Consider the following 3,725-nt stretch of genomic DNA (forward strand, 5'->3'; position numbering starts at 1 on the left):
TCCTGTATACCGCATCCATTCACCTTCGCTTTGCTGGATCTATTCAAAATATATTTCAATTCTTTCCCTGTCCAGAAATGTACGATTGACGGCTTGTTGTTGTTTATCGTTTTCCCACTACTTTGTCAGTTCCTGATTTCCCTTTCGAAAATTTCGAATAAATACTTGGTATACACAGTTTCAATTATGTATCGTAATTCTTAGTAACTGTTGAGGATATCATAGATATAATAATAAAGTTAATTGTCACATCACATTATGGAAGGATAATAAATATAAAAGTTAGTCATGAATCACGCATTACCCCACTGGTTCTCATCCTACCGTTGGAGTCTGTACATAGCGCACATCCCTGTGTCGAGTAAATATTTATTCTGCAAAGGCAATACAATCGAATGGGCCTGGACTATAGAATATTAATAGATCCTGAGCACAAATATTACTCTTGTCATTTGATGTTATAACTGTTGATCCCTCTGACTAATATTTATATACTCAGTATGGAAGGGCTAAAATTAAAGACATGTTGATTATTTACTATCACCAGATTATTACATCATGATCCAATAAGGCACTTACTATTCTCCCAGTTCTTTATATAAATATCCATAGTTTTTTCTCATAGACCATCAAGACATTTTTTTTCAATACGTTTTTAATTATATTTTTTCGTCCATAATAAAAGTGGTATCCAAGTTCTAACAGTATCACTTTGGTTTATTTTTATTTTGTTCTCCATGCAAAACAGTAACTAAACAATTAATGAAATAGAAGGCCGATTACTTTGTATTTGTTGTCTATCGATGTAACAAATATTTCAACGCAAAACGATCAATCTTTCGTAGGAATTTCATTTTAAAAAACAAACTCTCAGTCAATGTTGTTCTATGTCTCCATTTACGTTATACTATGCAATATTTCGGCTTTAGTATGGCCGTTTTTGGACTTGTAGCATTGTATATATTGTTGCGTTTTAAGGTAAAGTAAAATTATAAAATAACTATAGGAGTAGTTTCAGACTGTTCATAAAATGTCTTTTATTAATAAATGAAATGTAACAGTATCTATATAAAAGACTGTCTGCTGTGTTCATATCTCTAGTGCCATCTTGAAGTTATCATTGATTAACCAAAAATGTATACGATTATTACATAGTCACTAATTTAGTCTTCTTCTGATTTGAAGTAACGTGATTTTGTCTCTTTTGTAACTCCACCTTTTTTTTTCTTCCATGTTCCCGCCTTCAAATATAAAACGTTGTATACGAAAGCATCATCGTCTTCCCTTCCCTTTTTTTTTCTTCTTCTTTACTTTATCTTTTCTCCATTTAAATTTTGACACACTGGTAAGTTTTAACTTAAGCATTGACATCTAGCAGTCGTTAATTGTATGCTGTGAAGTGTAGTTGTGTGTCATTTTGTTGTAGTTGTAGGCTCTTTTGTTGTCTTTCCATTCAATTCATCCATACCAACTTGGTGGTAAGATTTTCTCACTCCTATTTACGTTTAACTTTTGCTCACATAATTCCATTTCTTTTAGTTGGTTCTTTTATTTTAATAAATAATCCATCATAAATAGCAGTCCAAAAACTATAGTCATAAATTACTTTTAATAAATGTTAAGTCTTCTTAAATCTCTTTGCTTTAAACTAAATTTTAAGTATTTCTCAGACGTACTAAGTTAGACTTGTGATGTAATTTAGTATCTAGTTACTATAACATTTATTGTAAAGCTTATATCACAAATGGTATCAGCACGGATAAACCTTTGTTAGCTCTAATATGGCTATCTCCTTGCTAGGTTACCACACACTCCTCTGGTGCTGTAGTCATGTTTATTTGTTGATATTTCTGTATTCAAGATCTTATCTATTTTTTTTCTTTGAATTAAATGTTTTCTACTCTCATCCATTTTATATGGATTAATACTAATAGATATATAATGTCTATATCTTTTGTCCCCACCATAATAATTACTGTCTTCTGCTCTTGCCCCGATCCACTCCTCACAGGCCTACTAATTGAACGAGTTATCATAATTAATTTTGTGTATAGCTCTGTTAAATACACCAATACTAGAACCAGTCTCCAAAGGAATGATACCATTAGAGCAGCATTGGACTAAGCAAAAATGTGGTAGACTCAAAATGGGTTACATGTTTTGAATAAAAAGTTTCAGTAAAGGTTATGGAAAAAAAGGGTTTAACAACTTATAAGAGTGATAATAGCTTATATATTTCCTATGAAGCGCTGTTAACCGGATCCATAACTTAATAATAACAAAAAACAGAAAAATAAAAATGTTTGGAAAGTCTCCTATGAATCAATATGTGATGTCATTTTACAAAATACGAAAACCTTAAACGGTTACGATACTTTGGAGGACGCTGTATATACGTTTTTGAAATTCAACGCACGTTCAAGGATGTTCTGATATGATTTGCGACTTATCTTATATGTGAAATTAGCTCAGATAATTCCCATAGACGTTTAGAATACTTGAACCATTTCGGAACCGTTTCTAATTTCTTATAATCTATTTTGGTCATTAGTTTAATGTAATCAGAAAACCCTTAAGTATCGGATCTGTAGGGATAACGGACCGGAGTACCCTGAAGTCAACGAATTTTCAGGGATAACGGACCGGAGTACCCTGAAATCAACGGATTTTGAGGGATAACGGACCAGAGTACGCAAACCTATTGGATCTTGACGGATAACGGACCAGAATTCTCAGATTTGTAGGATTTAGGCTGCTGAGATGAAACAAAATATATTGAGATGTTAAATAGGAGATGTACTAATATGGACGAGCTCCGTTTTTTTTTTTTTTTTTTTTTTTTTTTTTTTTTTTAAAAAACAATGTTTTTTCATCAATATTTTTTTCCTAAATTGAATTCTGTCAAAAATAATGTTGCCATATTTTTTTATTATTAATCTACTGCTTAAAAATGAAAAATCTGTTGGCATTGAATGTGAAGCCTCCAGAAATAAACGGTCCTAAAATGAACTACTCAAATTCCGAAATACAAAATAAATTTTATAACTGCTTCCTTACCTTATTTTTTTTAAAATGAACAATCAAAACAACAACAACAACCCTATCAATGAACAATTTATTGAAGTGACACCGAATTGTGTAACCTATGGTAGCAACCGTCGCATGCTACTACTGTTTCAGAAGAACAGGAGGTTCCTGTCGTCGTTCCTGCTGCTGCCGCCGTTTTCCCGGCTGCACCTGCTACTCCCACTGCTGATGCCACGGAGGCTGCTGCCACTATTAAGTTTCGGATACCAGATACACGCGCTCAAAATGGAATTCAGCTAGCACATTTGATCTTATTGAATTGTATGCTGATTACAACAAGCGGTTGGAGTCCAATCGTACGCTAGCTGAACGAAATGAGTTGTACCGTGCATGTTGCACTCATTCAAGACCAAAAACAGCACCAATGGAAGCTGACCTTTGAGTCCAGTGAAGTCTAAGTGTTATGCTCTCCGTGCTGCCTTCAGACATCGCAATGATAGGTTAAATCCAACTGGTACGGCACCGATTGAAAACTGGGTTTACCATGATGCGATGGAGAACCCCACCAGTGAGGTGCCCACCGTGACGCCAACTACTGTGTATTCCTCTCTTGCTGGAGAAACGATAGATAATCGTGGTGAAGTTGCGGTGCTAGACGAGTAATAGCCGTCAACAACGATGGTGCTGAAAAGGGTGTG

At 34.2% G+C, this 3,725-nt stretch overlaps 1 protein-coding gene across 1 annotated transcript; it reads left to right on the forward strand.

Annotated features, from left to right (window-relative positions):
- Positions 1 to 2,950: 2,950 nt before the first annotated feature.
- On the forward strand, positions 2,951 to 3,686 carry EV154DRAFT_484476 (uncharacterized protein; the record flags this gene model as incomplete). Its single annotated transcript, XM_051598659.1, has 3 exons — positions 2,951 to 2,974; positions 3,153 to 3,383; positions 3,481 to 3,686. Coding segments are annotated over 3 exons (461 nt in total), but the record flags the coding sequence as incomplete, so codon positions are not given.
- Between the last annotated feature and the right edge of the window lie 39 nt (positions 3,687 to 3,725).

Source organism: Mucor mucedo, assembly GCF_025094135.1.
Source record: "Mucor mucedo strain NRRL 3635 chromosome Unknown EV154scaffold_92, whole genome shotgun sequence".
In the NCBI taxonomy this organism is placed as follows: domain Eukaryota; kingdom Fungi; phylum Mucoromycota; class Mucoromycetes; order Mucorales; family Mucoraceae; genus Mucor; species Mucor mucedo.